This window comes from Moschus berezovskii, chromosome 5 (genome assembly GCF_049115385.1).
Source record: "Moschus berezovskii isolate FMDL1 chromosome 5, NW_MosBer_1.0, whole genome shotgun sequence".
Lineage (NCBI taxonomy): Eukaryota > Metazoa > Chordata > Mammalia > Artiodactyla > Moschidae > Moschus > Moschus berezovskii.
Window position 1 is genome coordinate 12993170 of NC_142464.1, and position 20866 is coordinate 13014035.

General features: G+C 41.2%; 1 protein-coding gene across 1 annotated transcript in view; it reads right to left on the reverse strand.

The window, feature by feature from the left end:
• Window positions 1–6857, reverse strand: part of METTL14 (methyltransferase 14, N6-adenosine-methyltransferase non-catalytic subunit) — a 53299-nt gene extending 46442 nt beyond the window's left edge. Inside the window, exons 1-4 of the mRNA XM_055434895.2 lie at window positions 6645–6857; window positions 2352–2440; window positions 1640–1727; window positions 259–339 (exon numbers count right to left, since the gene is read on the reverse strand). Coding sequence (XP_055290870.1) covers window positions 259–339; window positions 1640–1727; window positions 2352–2440; window positions 6645–6710 — 324 coding nt within the window. The 5' untranslated portion in view covers window positions 6711–6857. The remainder of the gene's footprint in view (window positions 1–258; window positions 340–1639; window positions 1728–2351; window positions 2441–6644) is intronic.
• Window positions 6858–20866: the final 14009 nt, after the last annotated feature.

Here is a 20866-nt window from a genome sequence, read left to right on the forward strand (position 1 = left end):
GTCAAGCAAAATATAAGCTAATTGATAGATTTAAAAAATAAAAAACATCACTAAAACGATAGGTTACAATTCAGTTATCTATAGACATTAATAGTCAAGCATCAGAAGAACATTTCATGAATAATTTTAAATGATATTTTATTTTATAATAATAATGATCCCTCAATAACTGAAAAAAAAACCTTGAACATAAGTATTTAAAATCTTTTCAGGCACAAAGCTGAAACATGAAAAGTTGAAGATTTGAAAATTATTTACCTTAAGAAAAGTACTAGAATCTTTATAAATCTCTTCTTCATATGGCAAATTCTCTTCCTCCTGTTGCATTTCTAATTCATCCTTTAAAAAGGAACATTAAGTAGATATTTTATGTATAAGAGAAATCTTATGTATTATATATAAGTATTAAGCCTCATAAATATTTTATTTCCCTAAGACATAAATTTTTCAAATTACCATTAAACATTGAAGTTTTTGCTTTCTCATCATCAGCTATAAGTAGCTATGTTTATAATAAAAATTTCCTTTTCATTCTCAATAATAACTGTCTATAACTACTAATTTTGTTGACTAAGTTATCTAGATTTACCTTAAATATAATATTTTAAATTATTAGAATTTAGCTGCAATCATGAAAGACAGGCCCACCAGATGGGCAGTTTTACTTCTACTAGAGCAAACCAAAAGAAATCTCTATTTTATAGGTCAAAAATGTTAAAATATGAGGAATTATATATGCTTTAACCTAACAAAGTGACCAATACTTAAGTTATATATTATGATATATCAAATGTAACCAACACACAATATTGTTGTTTCGCTAAGTTGTGTCCAACTCTTTGCGACCGCATGGACAGTAGCCTGCCAGGCCCCTCTGTCCATGAGATTTCCTAGGCAAGAATACTGGAGTGGGTTGCCATTTCCCCCTCCAGGGGATCTTTCAAACCCAGGAATTGAACCCACATCTCTTATGTCTCCTGCATTGGCAGGCATATTCTTTACCACTAAGCCACGAGGGAAGCCCAACACAAAATAGTTTTTATGAAATTAGGTAATTATACTTAAGAGATTTACTGAAACTATTTATTCTCTTCTGTTAAATATAGCTGTATAACAATTAATTTGAAAAAATGGAGATAGGTTTTCTCCCTTTACTTTTTTTTCACCTAAATAATGCAACTACACGTTCAGCAGTTGGGTTTTTTCCCTTGGGCCTCTGTTAGAAATGTTTCTACACTACTATCTAGCCCATGAATTCTCAAAATATTTTAATTGCACTACCCTATATTGTTAAGATGGGATAACACAACTCATAAAAGACAGTACTGTACTCTCCTGAAAACTGATCCAATTATCCAACGTTTCTGGTACATCTACCTCCTTGCTCTTATTTAAGAATGTTGTTGCCTAGAGCTGACTAGGCATTACGCTTAGTGCTTTATATACATCACCTGATTTAACCCACATACCTCTTCTATTAAAATGAGTAACTGATATAAATGGTGACATATATGCTACTGACAATATTCAGTGTTTTGTCAAAATTCAACTTTTGTCAGATTTGTTTTCCTAGATAAGACTCTAGGATTGTAGGACTTCTTTTTTTCTTGACCAAAACATTGTCCCATTCTCTACTTGCCTTATATTCTTCCATCTTGTCTTCATCTGTCTCTCCTTCATCCTGATACTTACGTTTTGCATTTGGAGCAGAGGTATCATAGGAAGCCCTGAAAATTAAAACTGAAATATCACTCACAAACACATAAGATGTATATATGTAACCATTAATATTAAAGAACAGTTTTGCAGAGACATAACTAGGCAAATTTTTCCTAACAGTATCCATTCAATCAGTTTATAAAATTTAAAAGTATCACAATCTAATTAATAACTCTGTACTTTTGAGAAAGCAACCAAATGAGAAAATAAGTTTTTATAAGGTATGTATGGCAAAGAGAAATTTCTGCATTACATATCATTCTAATCTGTCTTGAATGAAACTGATGTTCTAATTGGTAACTACAATACTGAAAAATCCGAAATGCGTTATGAACTATCAAATGAATAGCACTTTTAGGATAAAGTACTTTTTTTAAATAAGGATTTTTAAAATTATATATGGTACATAAGCTAATTCTAACATTCCATTTTCTAACTAGTTCATAAGTGAGAACTTACTTGTATTCAGAAAAGAAGCATTTCATAATTCATAAACAATAAAAATCAATGTTTTCCAAATTTGTATGCTGATGCTTATAACATACTTGATACCTAAGATTATTGTTTATTAAAGCAATGATCCTTTTGAAAATATTAACATATCACTCATAAAAAGCAATTATTCTACTGACCTGCAAGTTTCTCTTGTTTCAGCAATTTCTCTCTGCTCATCTTTGCTATTTAATACAGCACCAATGCTATCGGCACTTTCAGCTCCCAACTGAGAAAAGGCAAAAATCAAAATTAGAACACAACCTGCTGAACATCCTTTCTAGCCAACTGTAGCAGCATTTAATACATCAAATATTAAAAAAAAAAAAGAAATATCCCTAACTACCGTAGCAAGCGAGGAATCACTTAATATTTTTAGGCACAAGAAGAGCATGAGGAAGTCTGCATTATATAGCCCCTTGAGCTCAAAAAAGGTGAGAAAGCATACTAGAGCCCAGCCTTTATTAAACAATTATATTAATTCCCACTGCCTCTTTAGACTAGTCCATGACTCCCCTAAGGGTTCTCCAATGATAAATCTCTTCCAGTATATTAATGTTCCTGATATTTTAACTCATCTATAAAATTTTCCTGACCCCCACCCTGTTTCGTCGGAAAACACATCTACTTCCTGTAGGAGAAATGCTTTTTTTTAACCTTCTTCCCATGAAAGTGACTGACTCCCCTCCCTTCAGTTCTCAGAGTTCTTCCATGAACACTAGAGAGAGAAGTAGTAGTCTCCTTCCATTTTTCTCTTACCTCCTCATTTTCTCATTCAGATCAAAATACAAACTAAGTTTGTTTTACTTTTGTTTATTCCCTATTTATATTTTATATTTGTACACCTCAGTTATTTTAAGTTTACTTTTGTCTTCTTCTCCCCCTTCTTTGTTACCTCACTGAGGAAGAACTCTGTCCTGTTGATATCTAATGTTCAGGAGCTATTATAAAGTCTGACTTATAATAGATGCTCAATAAATATGTGAATAAATCAATGAGATTTCTTGCCAAGGCCTAAATTAGAATATGATGTTTTATAAGACACATGTTTTAAATCAAATTGTGCTTACATACACAATCATCTTGTGTTCCAACTTTTTTTTTTTTTAGTTGTGGAATGACTGGAGTAATTAAATAGACTTTCCATTGTGGGTGTGTGTGTGTGTGTGTGTGCGCTCAGTCCTGTCCAATTCTTTGTGATTCCCCCTTGACTGTAGCCCACCAGGCTACTCTGTCCATGGAATTTTCCAAGCAAGAATACTGGAGTGGGTTGCCATTTCCACTGTGGTAGCACTAAATATATTATTTGAATAATTATGACAATTTGGTATCCTTTGAAAGTATATTAATTTTTAAAAACAAAGCTACAAGTTAAAGAGCAGGCGTAAATTACTGGTGGCAGCATCAATGGCCACAATCATAGTGCGTGCCTATACACTGCATCTGATATCTTCATCCAGCAGCCAAAAACAAATCAAGCAAATTATATATGTTGAGTTGTGCTCTACTTTGAAGTTCATGAATCAACAAAAACTTATTAAAAACTAACTTTGGATAAGAAACAAAAGTTAGGGTAGAAGATTAACCCAACTGGAATTGTCTGTATGAGTTAGTGACGTACAGTAGTGGACTCAACGTTCAGGACAATGGACGCAGAGAGCGAGAAAAGCCTAAACCAGGGAGTTCCAGACCAAGTTTCATCACAAAGTTCTGACCTGGGCTGTGCCATAAAGGATAGACAGAAATCAGAAAGAAAGGACACTAGTTAAAAATTACAAAGTCTGTATTACACAAATAACTTTCTGGAGAGCAACCAGTCTGTCTTGTTCATATAGAAAGTGAAAAAAAGGTTGCTGGTAAAGTGGAAGTCTACCATTGATTACATTGGCCATCCTCAGCCAGGTGGAATGGTTTCTAACCAGTTATTCCAAGAGGGAGCCAGGTGTACTGGAAAGAGTACAGAAAGGCCTAAGACTGAAGCTGGCCAACTTAAGTTTTGTCACCTTCAGCATATAAGGTAAATTCTTTGAGCTTTATCTTCCTCATGTATAAGATCCAGACAGCATCTGACTTGTATGATAACATACGTAAAAGTTTGTCAAGTCCCTTGATACATGCAAGGGACTTAATAAACGGCAGCCATTATTAAATGCTGTACACTATGTAAGTTCTCTAAAGGTAGGATAACCTATTATTCATAGCGGACTTACCAACATCTACAAGAGTTCCTGGTACATAGTAAGACATTCAAGAAATAATTGTTTATGCATGTATTTTGAGTCAAATATAGGTTTGAATTCAAAACTTAAGCACAAAAATCTTACTTGGTTGTAACAAAGAGCCACTGGACATTTTCAAACATAACATGATAAAAGCAATTGGGATAAAGAAGGCTTGAAAAAGATATCTGATTTGTCAAAAAATCATAATGTCAGAGGCACTGAAACAGATCTGATTCCAAACACCCACCTTCTTTTTTTTTTTTTTGGCTTACACCACGGGGCTCACGAAGGCAATGGCAACACACTCCAGTACTCTCGCCTGGAAAATCCCATGGACGGAGGAGCCTGGTAGGCTGCAGTCCATGGGGTCGCTAGGAGTCGGACACCACTGAGCGACTTCACTTTCACTTTTACTCATTGGAGAAGGAAATGGCAACCCACTCCAGTGTTCTTGCCTGGAGAATCCCAGGGAAGGGGAAGCCTGGTGGGCTGCTGTCTATTGGGTCGCACAGAGTCGGACACGACTGAAGCGACTTAGCGGCAGCACGGGGCTTAAGGGATCTTAGTTCCCAGACCAGGGACTGAACCCAGGCCACAGCCATGAAATAGCAGAGTCCTAACCACTGGACTCGTCGCATGAGGTGGCCAAAGTATTGCAGTTTCAGCTTTAGCATCAGTCCCAGTTGACTCACTGGAAAAGACTCTGATGCTGGGAAAGGTTGGGGGCGGGAGGAGAAGGGGACACTGAATGAGATGGCTGGATGGCATCACCCACTCTGTGGACACGAGTTTGGGTGAACTCCGGGAGCTGGTGATGGACAGGGAGGCCTGGCGTGCTGTGATTCATGGGGTCGCAGAGAGTCGGACACGACTGAGCGACTGAACTGAACCACTGGACCCAGAGAAGGCAATGGCACCCCACTCCAGTACTCTTGCCTGGAAAATCCCGAGGACGGCGGTGCCTGGTAGGCGGCAGTCCACGGGGTCGCTAAGAGTCGGACATGACTGAGCGACTTCCCTTTCACTTTTCCCTTTCACACATTGGAGAAGGAAATGGCAACCCACTCCAGTGTTCTTGCCTGGAGAATCCCAGGGGTGGGGGAGCCTGGTGGACTGCCGTCTATGGGGTCGCACAGAGTCAGACATGACTGAAGCGACTTAGCAGCAGCAACCACTGGACCAACAGAGAGGTCCCTAAACACCGACATTTTAAACACTATACCATAAATCTTTTCATCATGTCATAAAAGAAGCTATATCTTTGATTTTCATTTACTAAAACCAAGATTTATTACAGAAAAAAAAATAACTATTTTTGACTGTTAAGATTCCTCATTAAAGCTTATGAGCATTTCCCCCATCACTTTTACTGACCCGAGGGGTAGAAAGGAAAACACAGCCTCTGACTTTAATCAAAGGTGTGCATCTGCATTTTCTGTATGTGTACTCTACTAATCAGCACGTGTCAACTTACACGCAAGCAGCAGTGAAGACAAGCTTTGGAGAGACAAACCTGGGTTCAACTTACTGGCCTAGAGATTAACGACTGAGGGGAAAAGCTCGTTAACCACCGGCGCCTGTGTCTTATTATGTGAGGATAATGCTACCTCTTTCAGAGATTTGTTGTGACTGAGAAAAGAATTCAAACATTTAGCTGCGGGTAATAACGAGGATACCATACACAGCATAGTCGACTGCGACACCCATGATGCACAGCCTAAAATTTACACTCAGGCTACTTCCAATGCGGTCTTTAGATATTATCCCAGAAATAAACACTGTAAACCTATTTCTCAATGTAGCCACAATCTCATGAATCAGGCGCTGATACGAGAAAAGCAAGACACAAACGACTATTTAAAAAGTGAAGAGAAATTTAGGGGCTAACGAGCCCCCCTTCCTCGCGTGAACTGCGGTAACTTACACGCAAACACCAAAGTTTTGTGTCCTCATCACTGAGCACGCCAGACACCTGGCGGGCATTCCATACATGATGCTGAAGACCAGGCGTGGCGGTCGCTTCAGCTCCACCATAAGGACCACAACACGAAAGGGGAACGATTCGGGGAACAGAGGGTAGGGAGGTCCTGGGATTAAAGTCTCGAGACCAGAAAGGGCTGCCGGGTGGCAGGTGAGGAGACGGAAAAGCGGGGAGACAGGGACGAGGAACGCCGCGCACGCGCACTCGCGACCCCTCCCTGGGCCGCGGACCTGCTGCGCGAGAAGCTGTCGACGTAACTTCTGCCGCTCCCGGATCTCCTGCAGGCGGCTGTCCATGTCCCGATTTGTTTTCCACTACCTCGAAAACCTGGCAATTAGCGGATGAATCCTTGCCCCAATTTCTCTTCGGAATCTGTGGAAAACAAAATTTTCCAGGCGCCTCAGGAGGCGGGTACCCAGGACCTTCTCCTCAGTAGGTGTTTCCGGCGCGGCCGGAATTTTGCGCCAGGGACCCGGAAGTCCCGCCTCCTCCTGGACGCCCGCGATTTGACGCCTCAGCAGAGGCCCAGTGAGTGTCCTGCGGCGCCGGGGGCGTCACGGAAGGTGCCCGCCCTTCCGAGAGCGCGGGCTGTCAGAGTGCAGCGGGCAGGTGGCCTGGCCTCTCACTGTCCTCTCCTGGGACTGCAGGCTTCCCAGGTCTGTTAGCACTGTTTCCGAGTTGTGGGCCGTATTGTCGATTCCCTTTTCCAGTAATTCCCCAGTTGCCAGTGCTGACGTTTTAAAAATTGCTGGATACCAGGCTTTTGGCTAAAAGCACAGACTCGAGTCCGATTGCCGGGTTTAAACCTGGGACTGTCCTTTACTAGCTGAATGGCCTTGGCTCATTAATCACCCTCTGTGTGCCTGTCCCTGTCCCAATCCCCTGTCCCTGGGATTCTCCAGGCAAGAACACTGGAGTGGGTTGCCATTTCCTTCTCCACCAACTCCTGGAGCCTACCCAAACCCATGTCCATCAAGTTGGTGATGCCATCCAACCATCTCATCCTCTGTCGTCCCCTTCTCCTCCTGCTGTCAATCTTTCCCAGCATCAGGGTCTGTTCAAATAGTCAGCTCTTCGCAATACTTCATGGCCCAAGTATTGGAGTTTCAGCTTTAGCATCAGTCCTTCCAATGAACATCCAGGACTGGTCTCCTTTAGGATGGACTGGTTGGATCTCCTTGCAGTCCAAGGGACTCTCAAGAGTCTTCTCCAACAGTGCAGTTCAAAAGCATCAATTCTTCGGTGCTCAGCTTTCTTTATAGTCCAACTCTCACATCCATACATGACCACTGGAAAAACCATAGCCTTGACTAGACAGAACATGGTTGGCAAAGTAATGTCTCTGCTTTTTAATATGCTGTCTAGGTTGGTCATAACTTTCCTTCCAAGGAGTAAGTGTCTTTTAATTTCATGGCTGCAATCACCATCTGCAGTGATTTTGGAGCCCAGAAAAATTAGTTAATCATTAAAGGGATGCTGTCTATACACTTAAATTATACATAAACGGTCCATCTCTGGGAACTCTGCTTTCCAGGGAATGCGCATTAAGCTAAAATCCTTCTTATAGGAAACATCCTGACCAGACCCACCTGTGAATCACTGCCAGGAGAAAGATTAACACAGCCCCCTCCAGAGGCTGATAGGAAACAGAAAGCATTTGACTTTACTCCCTCCACTTTTACTGTAAAAAAAGCCTAAATTCTAACTCAGGCAAGATGGTTCTTTGGGGGCATGAGCCCACTCTCTTCTTGCTTAAATGACTTTCCAAAGGAAGTCATTATTCCTTGTCCCAACTACTTGCCTCTAGATTACTGGCCTTTTGTGCAGCAAGCAGTATGAGCTTAGACTTGGTAACAGGTGGGTCAAAGGAAAACAAGTCTTGGTTGTATTCTAGAGGTCAGATGCTAGGGGGCCCTTTTTTGTGCTTGTGCATTTGTCTTAGCTGGAAATAACCCTGAGATATAAAAACAAATAGTCTACTGAAATAACCTGCTTGTAGAAGGGGGCTCAGTAATGATTCTCCTCTTTTTATAGGAAGGCAGCAAAGACGAAGTCTTAAGTTATTACCGCTATACACCATATTATCATCTTATTCCAAATTCAAAGTACAAGCAGAAGTAGACTAAGAAAGTCATGTGGCTCCATGTTTAGTTGGAAATTGTGGCAAGTACTTAGTAACAAGTCTATATTCTTCAAGAGGGGATTTACTTTTTGAAAATAGTATTAAATCCTCCAGGTCAAAACCAAGTGGTCCAGGCTAGGCCAAAATGGTTAAACTCAGTAACAGGTGGGTCATGGTAAAACATGTCTTGATTCATGTTCTAGAGGTCAGATGCTAGGGGTCCCCTTTTTGTGTTTGTTCATTTGTCTTAGCTGGAAATAACCAGTACTACACTCTACCAATTGTCATGAATTTCTCAATAAGTAGCTCTGAAAGGCAATTTCAAAAAAGGAGTCCTAAAAATCCTTTGAGTAGTGGCAGCACTACTTGAAAAAGTATGCTGACTTCCAAGGGCCCTATCCTGTAAAAGACAATATTAACTTGTACTTAAAAATTAGCTGCATCACTTGCCAGTCACGTGAGTACTGATTTGAACTTTTATTGATCAGTGATGTAAATAGACATTTTGTTCACTCAAATATGCATTGATATTTATTGAACATTTTATATGACAGACACTATGATGGACCCTCGGGTATATCAAAGACCAAAAACCAAATCAGATAGTTTTTCTTTAAGGAGCTTACTATCGAAAGGAGGGAAAATTGTTTTTCATGGTAAAGTGCAGTGCAGTGAGTGGTACTTGAGCCCTATACTCACCCACACTCTGCTCTGTGATGATGGTTGAGCTGGGAATTCACAAACTGAATTTCCCAGCTTTCCTTGTCTGATAGCTTCCTGTAAGATTCTGCAAAGAATTCTGCACAGGCAGATTAGAAGGTGGAACATGGGAAAGCTGCTGCTGCTAAGTTACTTCAGTTGTGTCCGACTCTGTGTGACCCCATAGACGCCCTTATTTCTCCACCTCTCTGCTTCTGTATCTGGGGGAATGGTTGTGGCCTTTACAAAGTCGTAGAGCCAGTTGAGGAAGCCCCTCCTTAGTGGTGCCACCTTCCCTTTCCATACACTCAAGTGGGTGTCCCCACATGTGACTTTGCTCTTGGGATCTGATAATACCACCTCCCCACTCTATCCTACCAGCTCTAGGGCTGAGAGCCACTTCCTGAAGTTAGGAATTTATGATTTAATTTCACCGTCAACATTTCTCCATAGCAAAGGCTGTCTCTTTAGAATTCCTTGTATGATTTGTTTTCCTGCCTGAAACGTGTACTGATAAAGAAGCAAATGTGTACTCAGTTCAGTTCAGTTCAGTTCAGTTGCTCAGTCGTGTCCGACTCTCCGCGACCCCATGAATCACAGCACGCCAGGCCTCCCTGTCCATCACCAACTCCCGGAGTACACTCAAACTCATGTCCACAGAGTCGGTGATGCCATCCAGCCATCTCATTCTCCGTCGTCCCCTTCTCCTCCCGCCCCCAACCTTTCCCAGCATCAGAGTCTTTTCCAGTGAGTCAACTCGTCTCATGAGGTGGCCAAAGTATTGGAGTTTCAGCTTTAGCACCTTATAGTATTTACAAAGCCATTGGCGTGTAGCAGAGAGTTGTCACAGTTTTCACAAACCAAGGGATATAACTCTGAAGTCTGTCTCCCAATGGATTTTAAAACAGCAGACCACACCAGCACACCTGTAGAGTACTGTACATGTGTATCAGTAATATTTCTTCATCACGACAAAATAAGGGGCACTATGATGCTGGGAGGGATTGGGGGCGGGAGGAGAAGGGGACGACAGAGAATGAGATGGCTGGATGGCATCACTGACTCGATGGACATGAGTTTGAGTGAACTCCGGGAGTTGGTGATGGACAGGGAGACCTGGCGTGCTGTGATTCATGGGGTCGCAAAGAGTCGGACACGACTGAGCGACTGAACTGAACTGAACTGAGGGAATGTGTGTGGCAGGGGCGGGGGTAGAAGAAATTTGAAAATTCCCCAAATATAATTCATATTCTTTGAAAAAGAAATTTTATTGTAGGCAAGGAAGTAATGAGAGATGCAGGCTTCTCAGGTGGCTCAGTGGTAAAGAATCCACCTGCCAATGCAGGAGATGTGGGTTCAACTCCTGGATTGGGAAGCTCCCTTGGATGAGGGAATGGCAACCCACTCTAGTCTTCTTGCCAGGAAAATCTCGTGGACAGAGGAGCCTGGCGGGCTACAGTCCATGGGGTCACAAAAGAGCCTGACATGACTTAGCGGCTAAACAACAACAAATGAAAAATCTAGGTAACAACTAATGCATCTCCCCTCTTGGGCTCCATCCCATAGGCCTACAAAGTCCTGTGTTCACCCAGCTTCAAGCCCAGAGTTAGCAACAGAGACACCAATGGTTTAATGGATGGTGAACTAACATGTGTGAAGCAAAGTCCTGGAGCAGCACCTCATGGTGTATGGCAGATGGCAGGCAAGACATGGTGGCCATCTTCACTGGGGGGATGGGAGTATATTACCAGTTATAAGGGAACTGATGTCAGATGGGCTCATTAGTTACTAGGGAAACCAGTAGAGGGGCATGCCCCTCACCACCCCTTTGATGAGAACAATCACTGGCTAGAGCCTGAGGCAAGTACATAGGAAGGTCAGTCATGTGATTAGGGTGCAGGCAGTAGGGGAGCAGGGGGTGTACAGAGAGCAAGAGAGCGAACGTCTTCAGTGACCTGACCTCGCACCCCCCTAAGTTCCTTGAGGATGACTCTTCCAAACTTATGTATCCGACTGCCTATTGTCCATCTTACTAAAATGTCCCTCACAGTCTCAAAGGTGTGATGGCTATAAGGTGAATTTATCAGTTACCCCCATCCATTTATTTTTTAAGTTAATTTTTATTGAAGTATAGTTGGTTTACAATGCTGTGTTTCTGCTGTACAGCAAAATGAATACACATACATATCCCCTCCCTTTTGGGTTTCCTTCCCATTCAGCTCACCACAGTGCATTAAGTAGAGTTCCCTGGACCTATCTTTTAAATTCCACTCCTAAAATGTTTCCTCTTTCAGTGAGTGGGATCAAGAGCCACCCATTTCCCTAAATAAGAAGCACTCTACCTGTCCTTCAGCCTCCGAATCTGCTTTGTGACTGTAATCTCTCCCCTGACCTTAACACACACATAAACATACACACACACACACACACACACATACACACACACACACACACACACACACACACCCTAATCTTCATTTCTATAAACACAACCTTGGATGATACGTATCCTGATTCATATCCTAATTTTCCTATCAGTTTTCAGTCTATCAAATTCTTCCTAGAGATTTGTGGAAAAATAAAAATTTATCACTTCTGACGCTACTAAATATTTTTACATGCTTCCCCACTGTCTGGGCAGTGCTGTCCAAGAAGAATTTTTATAATTATAGAAATGGCTATTTGCACTAAGGGACTAGCCATATGTATCCACTGAGGACGTGAAATGTGCCTAGTGTACCCAAGGAACAGAATTTTTATTTTATTTTTATTAATTAAATGTAATTAACCATATTTGGTTTATCAGCTACTATATTACATAACACAGCTCAAGGGGATTAAAATCTAAACTACCCAGCATTATATGCAAAACAGTCCTCTGTTACCCCTCCCATTTTCATTCTATTCTCCTTTATGTACCCAAACGTCCAGGTACATTAAAATTTTTATCTGTTTTCCTAAAACATACTTTTTTCTTGTACTTTTTATGAACTTATAACTGGATGAGAGAAAATCTCCTAATATAAAAAGAGATAGTCTTAAATGACTTTTAAAGAATACATTTGGTAAGAAACTTTTTAGGAAAGAGCTAAAGAACTAGAAATGAATGCTTTCTCCCAGTGCCTTGAAAGAACAAATGCTCAACAAATGCTTACTGATGAACTGGTTGAGGCTAACTCTAATTTTTGCGTGCTCCGTTGGGAAGCTTGGTGTAAGCAGCTGTGTTGGGAGGCATGGGAGACAGCCAGTTAGCCTTCGACCTTCTCCACATGGTCCGTGGGAATTCATTTAGAGCCTCTGGGGGCAGGTTTCTCAGTCTGTGCATGTGTTGTGGCCAACAGGACAACCGTTAAGATCTCGTGCAGCTGCAGCACAAGAGAATGTTTAGCAAGCCTCATGTGTCAAACAAACGGACTACATAGGAAACAGGGATGAAGATGGTTTTTCTCTTCATCTGTCAATAGATTTTTTTAAGGGCATTGTAATTAAATTATTCTAGAGACTTTCCTGGTGGCCCAGTGGCTAAAATTCCACACTCCCAAAGAAGGGGGCCCAGTTTCTATCTCTGGCCAGGGAAACGGATTGCACGTGCCACAATTAGAGTGTGAATGCCTGCAACGAGAGACCCTGCATGCTGAAATGACGGTCAAAGATCCACGTGTCACAACTAAGACCTGGTGGAACCAAGTAAATTTTTAAAAATACTTAAAATATTTTATAAAAGATTCATTTCCTGGAATATAAAAAAGAATATTTCACAGATTATATGTCAGTGTTAACTGGAAAAATGTGGAGAATGGAGTATGTTTGATTTACCTGGAGAATTGGCACAAAAAAACCCTAGTCTTTTCACTAGACCATTCAGGTATGACCTAAATCAGATGCCTTACTATTATACAGTGGAAGTGACGAATAGATTCAAGGGATTAGATCTGATAGAGTGCCTGAAGAATTATGGATGGAGGTTTGTGACATTGTACAGGAGGCAGTGACCAAGACCATCCACAAGAAAAAGAAATGCAAAAAGGCAAAATGGTTGTCTAAGGAGGCCTTACAAATAGCTGAGAAAAGAAGAGAAGTGAAAGGCAAAGGAGAAAAGGAAAGATATACCCATTTGAATGCAGAGTTCCAAAGAACAGAAGAGATAAGAAAGCCTTCCTCAGTGATCAGTGCATAGAAATAGAGAAAAACAACACAATGGGAAAGACTAGAGATCTCTTCAAGAAAATTAGAGATTCCAAGGGAATATTTCATGCAAAGATGGGCACAATATAGGACAGAAATGGTATGGACCTAACAGAAGCAGAAGATATTAAGAAGAGGTGGCAAGAATACACAGACGAACTGTACAAAAAAGATCTTCACAACCCAGATAACCACGATGATGTGATCACTCATCTAGAACCAGACATCTTGGAATGTGAAGTCATAGAATCACTGTGAACAAAGCTAGTGGAGGTGATGGAATTCCGGTTGAGCTATTTCAAATCCTGAAAGATGATGCTGTTAAAGTGCTGCACTCAATATGCCAGCAAATTTGGAAAATTCAGCAATGGCCACAGGACTGGAAAAGGTCAGTTTTCATTCCAATCCCAAAGAAAGGCAATGCCAAAGAATATTCAAACTACCACACAATTGCACTCATCTCAAATGCTAGCAAAGTCATGCTTAAAATTATCCTAGCCAGGCTTCAACAGTTTGTGAACCATGAACTTCCAGATGTTCAAACTGGATTTAAAAATGCAGAGGAACCAGAGATCAAATTGCCAATATACTTTGAATCATTGAAAAATCAAGAGAGTTCCAGAAAAACATCTACTTCAGCTTATTGACTATGCCAAAGCCTTTGTGTGGATTACAACAAACTGTGGAACATTCTTAAAGAGATGGGAATACCAGACCACCTGACCTGCGACCTGCTCCTGAGAAATCTGTATTTAGGTCAAGAAGCAACAGTCAGAATTGGACATGGAACAACAGACTGGTTCCAAATCGGGAAAGGAGTACATCAAGGCTGTATATTGTCACCCTGCTTATTTAACTTATATGCAGAGTACATCATGAGGAACGCTGGGCTGGAAGAAGCACAAGCACAATCAAGATTGCCAGAAGAAATATCAATAACCTCAGATATGCAAATGAAACCACCCTTAAGGCAGAAACTGAACAACTAAAGAGCCTCTTGATGAAAGTGAAAGAGGAAACTGAAAAAGTTGGCTTCAGTCAGTCAGTCAGTTCAGTCGCTCAGTTGTCTCTGACTCTTCACGACCCCATGGACCACAGCATGTCAGGCTTCCCTGTCCATCACCAACTCCTGGAGTTTACTCAAACTCATGTCCATTGAGTCGGTGATGCCATCCAACTATTTCATCCTCTGTCGTCCCTTCCTCCTCCCACCTTCAATCTTTCCCAGCATCAAGGTCTTTTCAAATAAGTCAGTTATTTGAATCAGGTGGCCAAAGTATTGGAGTTTCAGCTTCAACATCAGTCCTTCCAATGAATACCCAGGACTGATCTCCTTTACGATGGACTGGTTGGATCTCCTTGCAGTCCAAGGGACTCTCAATTGTCTTCTCCAACACCACAATTCAAAAACATCAAGTCTTCGGTGTTCAGATTTCTTTAGTCCAACTCTCACATCCATACCTGACTACTGGAAAAACCATAGCCTTGACTAGATGGACCTTTGTTGGCAAAGTAATGTCTCTGCTTTTTAGTATGTTGTCTAGGGTGGTGATGACTTTTCTTTCAAGGAGTAAGCAGAGCACATCTGGACATCACCAGTAGTCAATACTGAAATCAGACTGATTATCTTCTTTGCAGCCAAAGATGGAGAAGCTCTATACAGTCAGCAAAAACAAGACCAGGAGCTGACTGTGGCTCAGATCATGAACTCCTTATTGCCAAGTTCAGACTTAAATTGAAGAAAGTAAGGAAAATAAAAAAGTTGGCTTAAAACTCAACATTCAGGAAACTAAGATCATGGCATCTGGTCCATCACTTCATGGCAAATAGATGGGTAAATAATGGAAACAGTGAGAGACTTTATATTTGGGGCTCCAAAATCACTGCAGATGGTGACTTCAGTCATAAAATTAAAAGATGCTTGCTCCTTGGGATAAAAGTTATGACCAACCTAGACAGCATATTAAAAGGCAGAGACATTAGTTTGCCAACAAAGGTCTGTCTAGTCAAAGCTATGGTTTTTCCATTAGTCATGCATGGATGTGAGAGTTGAAATATAAAGAAAGCCAAACACCAAAGAATTGATGCTTTTGAACTGTGGTGCTAGAGAAGACTCCTGAGACTCCCTTGGACTGCAAGGAGATCCAACCAGTCCACCCTAAAGGAAATTAGTCCTTAATATTCATTGGAAGGACTGATGCTGAAGCTGAAACTCCAATACTTTGGCCACCTGATGTGAAGAATGGACTCACTGGAAAAGACTCTGATGCTGGGAAAGAAAGACTGAAGGCAGGAGAAGGGGATGACAGAGGATGAGATGGTTGGATGGCATCACCTTCGTGATGGACATGAGTTTGAGTAAGCTGCAGGAGTTGGTGATGGACAGGGAAGACTGGTATGCTGCAGTCCATGGGGTTGCAAAGAGTCAGACATGACTGAGCAACTGAACTGAACTGAACTGATATTTTAAAACATTTAAATTATCAAGAAGAGAGAAGAGTAAGAGGCTTTAAAAACACTTATAATTAGGAGGAAGTACATGTATAGTTCTACTTTCTATGAATTCATCTATCATTTCTATACAATTTCTTCAACATTCCCTGTAACTTTATTCCTATTTCAAAAACACTAACAGTGCAATTTTAAATATCTGTGAGATAAAAAATTTAATAAAATGAAATATCCCTATGAAATGAAAGCAATTTCCCCCTAATTTATCTCTTGTATAATTTAACAGGTCAGTGTATCTCAATTTCCTGGAGGAGGAAAGGACAACTCACTCCAGTATTTGTGTCTGAAAAATCCCATGGACAGAGGAGCCTGGTGGACTACAGTCCATGGGGTCACCAAGAGTCCATCATGACTGAGCCACTGAGCACGCACACAGGTATCTCTATGTAACACAGAAAATGTTGAGTTAAAAATTTGTAAAGTTTGAAATACCTGTAACAGCATGTAGGGCTTTCTCTAAGAAGATTACCATACTTACGTAAGAAATGAAATTGTTTATGAAGCAAATACTTTTGGGAGCTTATTCAGTGGTTTCTAAAGAATAGGAAGTTTTGTTCTGTAGTTCAATCCAACTAACAGCATTAATGCTTTGCATTATTTTTTAAATGTGTTTGTTTTTACAGCTTAATTCTTACTTCAGGTATTTTCTCTCTCCAGAATTTGAAATGTTAAAAACAATTAGAAAAAGAAAATACATTCTGGAATGAATCAAAATAAAACCTATAGGGACTTCCTTGGTGTTCCAGTGGTTAAGAATCTACAATCCGATGCAGGGGACACAGGGTCTATCCCTGACTGAAGAACTAATTCCCCCACTACGCTGGGCAACTAAGCTTGCTTGCCACCACTAGAGAAAGCCAGTACAGCGAAGACCCAGCGCGTCCACAAATAATAAATGCATAAAACTCATATGCAAAGAGGAATTGATGATATAATAGTAAGTGCTGCTTACTTTTTAGTGATCTGTTTAGGATTTGGGGGATTTTAAAATATTTACAGTATTTTATAAAACACACATACAAACTGTACAAGATTTGGTCTCAGAAATTACAAAGTACTATTATAAAGGAATCCACTATTCCAGAAATTTGGATCAGAAAAATACTAAAAACTATTTTTGTAACTTTATACCCAAACTTGCCAGGTGGCACTCATGGTAAAGAACCTGCCTGCCAATGCAACATATGTTAAGAGATGCGAGTTCAATTCCTGAGTCAGGAAGATCCCCTGGAGGAGAGCATGGCAACCCACTCCAGTATTCTTGCCTGGAGAATTCCATGGACAGAGGAGCCTAGTGGGTTACAGCCCATAGGATCACACAGAGTCGAATATGACTGAAGCGACTTAGCACGCAGGCACCATAATTATAGATTTCATTGGATACATTCTTTAAAACAGGCGACATATTCATACACAGTGAAGTAATCAGAAAAACAAACATCATATATTAATGCAAGTGTATGGAAATCTAGAAAGATGGTACAGATGAGCCTGTTTGCAGGGCAGGAACAGAGATGCAGACATAGATAATGGGTAAGTGGACACGGGAGAGGGGGGAATGGATTGACATATATTACACACTACTGTGTGCAGAACAGGTAGCTGTGTAGCACAGGGAACTCAGCTCGGTGCTCTGCAATGACCTAGAGAGGTGTAACGGGGGAGGTGGGAGTGGGAGGGAGGCTCAAGACGCAGGGGATACGAGTATACATAGAGCTGATTTACTTTGCTGTACAGCAGAAACTAACACAACATTGTAAAGCAATTATATGCCAATTAAAAAAAAGTATGACAGATTATTATAGCCAATGCAAATGCTGTAATTTTTACAGTACTTTAAATTTCTAAATTCCAAAGAATTAAGTTTCAAATGAATATGAAAAGACAATTCTTGTGTATGTGCACAAAAATAGACCAAATTATGGCTAATATGCTAAATCTGTTTTAGATTATAAATCAGTGCATCCAAGAGAAATCACTGGAGTCGCCCTACTTTCTCCTTCCCAGCCATCTCCTCTGGGCATTTATGTCAGATGACTTAGGAATGTTCAGAATTAGCACTCACTGGCTACTCACTGGTTATGCAGAATTCCCTCCGATTTGAATGATCTCAACTGTTTTTCTTTTCTCTCATCTGTTTATGGGTCAAATGTACAATAACTCAAAGCATGTTGATCCTGGTGAAATTTAGTAGAGAAAAACAGCTTTGGCCACAGAAACTTGAAGAGCTTTACTGAAGGGAAAAAATTGGACATTTTCTCATCCTGGAGAGGAGCTGGATAGGATTCTAACTTCAATTTTCAACTGTAATAGTTTTGTTATGTTTCTAAAGGCTGGACCTTACTTATAGTAAGACTCATCTTAGGCCAAAATAAACAATTTCCATATTTGTAGCACAGTATTACTGCTCTGTAAGTTAACTATTTCAGGAAAACTGGAAATGACATTATAAGTAAAAGCAACACTTTCACATCTGTACCCAAGTCTGAATTGGTAGTTTCTGAAAACAGGTATCATCTTCAGAGCAGGGGGAAAAGCACATGATTCTGTATGTACATGTACACACATATACACATATGGCAATAGTATAATTTGGAAAAATTTTATTAAGATGTATAGGAAGATTGGGGCTTCCCAGGTGGTGAAGAATCTGCCCACCAATGCAGGAGGCACACTATACAAAGGTTCGATCCCTGGGTCAGGAAGATCCCCTGGAGTAGGAAATGGCAACCCACACCAGTATTCTTGCCTAGAGAATCCCACGGAGAGAGGAACCTGGTGGGCTACAGTCCATGGGGTCACAAAGAGTCGGACACGGAGCCTGCACACATAGATTACCTTTGTATTTAGAATACTGACCCAGCAGGGCTTGTAGCATATATTCATAAAGCAAATTAATTATTGTCTTCTACTACTCTTTCTGTGAGACTAGTTCTTCCCTTGTCTTTGGATGGAAACTTAAGCAGTCTTCATAGTTTTTCTGGTCATTCTTATTTATTAGAAACAGTTATTTGGTTATTCAAGTTTTCGTCTCATTATAACAATCAATGAGATGGGGGTTGTGAGGGGGGTGCTTCCCTGGTGGCTCAGTTGGCAAGAATCTGCCTGCAGTGAAGACCTGGGTTTGATCCCTGGGTCAGGAAGATCCCCTGGAGAAGGGCATAGCAACCCACTCCAGTATTCTTGCCTGGAGAATCCCATGGACAGTGGAGCCTGGCGGGCTACAGTCCATGGGGTCGCAAAGAGTCCGACATGACTGAGTGACTAACACACACATATAACCATTAAAGTAAGAAGTCACAATTTAATTCTGGCTTTCTGGTAAAGGCTTGTCTCCTTACCCCTGTCTTCAGGCCACTTGCAGGCGTGAGGCTCATTGTTGCAGAGGCAGAGAAAGGAAGGCGCTGTCTGCTGCTTCTCTCTGTCCTCCTGGGGATGCTCCAGCTCCACCTCAGTCAGACCTGCAGACTCCAAGGTAGGAGTGTGGGGATCGAGGGGACCTGATGGATAACTTACCGGAAAAGTTCTTACTAAATTGGTACTGTCTTCATGATATAGCATAGAAACTTTCTGGACTTGGCAGATGTTCAAAATTGACTCTTTTTCTCTCTTTAAAATATTTATTTTATGTATTTGGCTGCGCCACTTCTTAGTGGTGGCAGGTGGGATCTTTGCTCTTCATTGCAGCTGTGGAATCTCATTCCCTTGCTAAGAGAGAGTGAAGTCTTAGCCACTGGACCACAATGTAAGTCTCTTAAAATTGACACTTTCTTATGTTGCATTTTCATGGGTTCTTCCAAGACCCACTCTACTCTCCCTGTGGGTTCCCATGACGAGAGGTAATGCATCTCTGTTTCTACTGTTCTTCAGCTTTATTTACTTGACTTCTTTCTGAAGAGGACTATTCACCCCTCTTGGCTATTCTGGGGCATAACCTAAGAAGACCCCAAGCTGGCTTTCTAAGTGAGTGACTTTCCAAGATTTGGTTCACGGAAAAACCACACTGTTTATCCCAACAGACTCTGGGAGCAGTATTTTACTGCCAGAATTCAGGAAAACCAGAAATCCTATTACAAAGTGGCCACTTGACCCTTTGAGCAACTAACCAACCATTCCAAATGGAAAGTAAATAGTCCCGTATCCCCCAGACCTCAGGTTCCCCCAAAGTCTCCTTAAAGCCTCCTTTATTGATTTAGGTTAAGCAGGACTAAGCTCTCCCTCCCTTCCTTGAGAGGAAGGGTGGTATCACAACATAATACAGTGAAGTCTGAAAATTCTCTCCTCCAATCACCACTTCTTGATCATTTGAGGACTCAGAAGCAGACAGGATAGTTTAGAGCCTTACAGCCAATTATCTTCTACTTCTCGTACATGTTCGACAGGGTGGTTGTGATCCACACTTTGGAAACTTTGGAAGTCCTAGCCAAAATTTCCACAAGTACTATTGTACACTTAAGTGAAAGATATATCCTATGATGTCGTTCAGTCACTAAATCATGTCCGACTCTTTGTGGCCCCATGGACTGAAGCTCACCAGGCTTCCTTGTCCTTCACTATCTCCTGGAGTTTGCTCAAACCCACATCCATTGAGTCAGTGATGCCATCCAACCACCTTATTCTTTCTGGCTCTCTTCTCCTGCCCTCAATCTTTCCCAGCATCAGGGTTTTTCCACTTAACTGGCTTTTCACATCAGATGGTCAAAGTATTGGAGCTTCAGCATCAGTCCTTCCAATGAATATCCAGGGTTGATTTCCTTTAGGATGGGCTGGTTTGATCTTCTTCTGTCCAAAGGACTCTCAAGAGTCCTCTCCAACACCACACCTCCAAAGCATCAGTTCTTCCGTGCTCAGTCTTCTTTATGGTCTAACTCTCACATCTGTACACGACTACTAGAAAAACCATAATTTTGAAGAGATTGACCTTTATTTGCAAAG